At 54.1% G+C, this 1,342-nt stretch overlaps 1 protein-coding gene across 4 annotated transcripts in view; it reads left to right on the forward strand.

Annotated features, from left to right (window-relative positions):
- Plekhg5 (pleckstrin homology and RhoGEF domain containing G5) overlaps positions 1-1,342 on the forward strand; it is a 43,848-nt gene that overhangs the window by 28,403 nt on the left and 14,103 nt on the right. For all 4 annotated transcript variants that reach the window (XM_031379604.1, XM_031379603.1, XM_031379605.1 and 1 more), the window contains one exon: positions 998-1,127. In XM_031379604.1, coding sequence (XP_031235464.1) covers positions 998-1,127 — 130 coding nt within the window. The remainder of the gene's footprint in view (positions 1-997; positions 1,128-1,342) is intronic.

Here is a 1,342-nt window from a genome sequence, read left to right on the forward strand (position 1 = left end):
TGTGGAGTGTGGAGAATTGCGTGGAAGCTGTGTGGAGTGTGGAGAATTGCGTGGAAGCTGTGTGGAGTATGAATTGCGTGGAAGCTGTGGAGTCTGAAGGCTGTGCTTTTCCCTGGGAGGGAAAGGGGAGCAGATGCCACGGGCTGAGTGAGCCCAGGACTCTTTTATAAGGTGGAGGGGTTGCATGCCTCCTGCTCATGAGGGAAACTTGACCCTGCAGGAAATGGGAGAGTCAGGGGTGAGAGTGTGTGGGCAGATCTGGGAGGAAGAGCTGGCTGCAGGTTGGATCAGGGCCAATCTTGGGAAGCCCCAGCTGCCCTGGGTGTGTGGACATGGAGGTGGGAGCCTATGGACTTCTTGCTGGCTTCTGTTTTTTTTTTTTTTTTTTTAATGGAAAAAGCAGGAAGTAAAGTAGAAGTGCCTTGGGGCCAGGCCGTTGTTGGTAGGCTCTGGCAGTTAGATGCTCAGAATCTGACAGCCCTCCAGGAAGGGGTAGGAACAGATACATATAGTTAAACACAGTAAATACATGCACAAGTCACCAGGCAGGGGTGGTATGTGGGCGTCAGTGACAGCCACAACCTGGTTTAGACTCCTCCAAAGCTCCATGCTGGGCCTAGCCATCCAGGTAGGGTCTACTATTCAAGGCTCAGGCAGACCATAGACCTGAGAGCAGAGGCCTAGGCAGCCAGGGTGTTCCAGTGCCGACTGATGATCAGTAACAAAGCCCTTCTGGGGGCCTCTTCCGGTAACCCTGGTAACCCTGGTGACCCTGGTCCACTCACTGTTGATTGTCTGAAGTCTCGGGAGCAGGGTTTCCTTTTCTCTGCATTCCTTGAAAGTAGGTTGTGGGGGGAAGGTTGTCCAAATGAATTGGCCAAGGGAAGCAGAAGAAACCTGGTGGGAGAAGGTGGTGGATGGCTGTGGTAATGGTCTGTCTGTCTGTCTGTCTGTCTGGAGCCCATCCTGACCCCATGTCTCCACCCTTCACCCACAGGTATGCCATCATGCAGACTGCCAGCAGCTGCACCACCGGGGACCTCTCAACCTATGTGAGACCTGCGATAGCACGTTCCACAACACCATGCATTATGATGGGCATGTCCGATTTGACCTGCCCCTGCAAGGTAAGTCTGAGAACCCAGCGTGGCCCTAGAACTGGCTTTCCAGGCAGCTCAGAACTCCGTATCTCAGTGGTAGCAGTGTGTGGGTGGTTATTGGACCCTTGGTGGGGTCATGTGAAGAGTAGGAGAAGGGATGCAAATCTACAGGTCCACCCCCTCACCTCCTCACTCCTCACCTCCTCACTCCTCACTCCTCACTCCTCCCCTCCTCACCTCCT

The sequence above is a fragment of the Mastomys coucha genome, unplaced genomic scaffold, assembly GCF_008632895.1.
Source record: "Mastomys coucha isolate ucsf_1 unplaced genomic scaffold, UCSF_Mcou_1 pScaffold18, whole genome shotgun sequence".
NCBI classification, from domain to species: domain Eukaryota; kingdom Metazoa; phylum Chordata; class Mammalia; order Rodentia; family Muridae; genus Mastomys; species Mastomys coucha.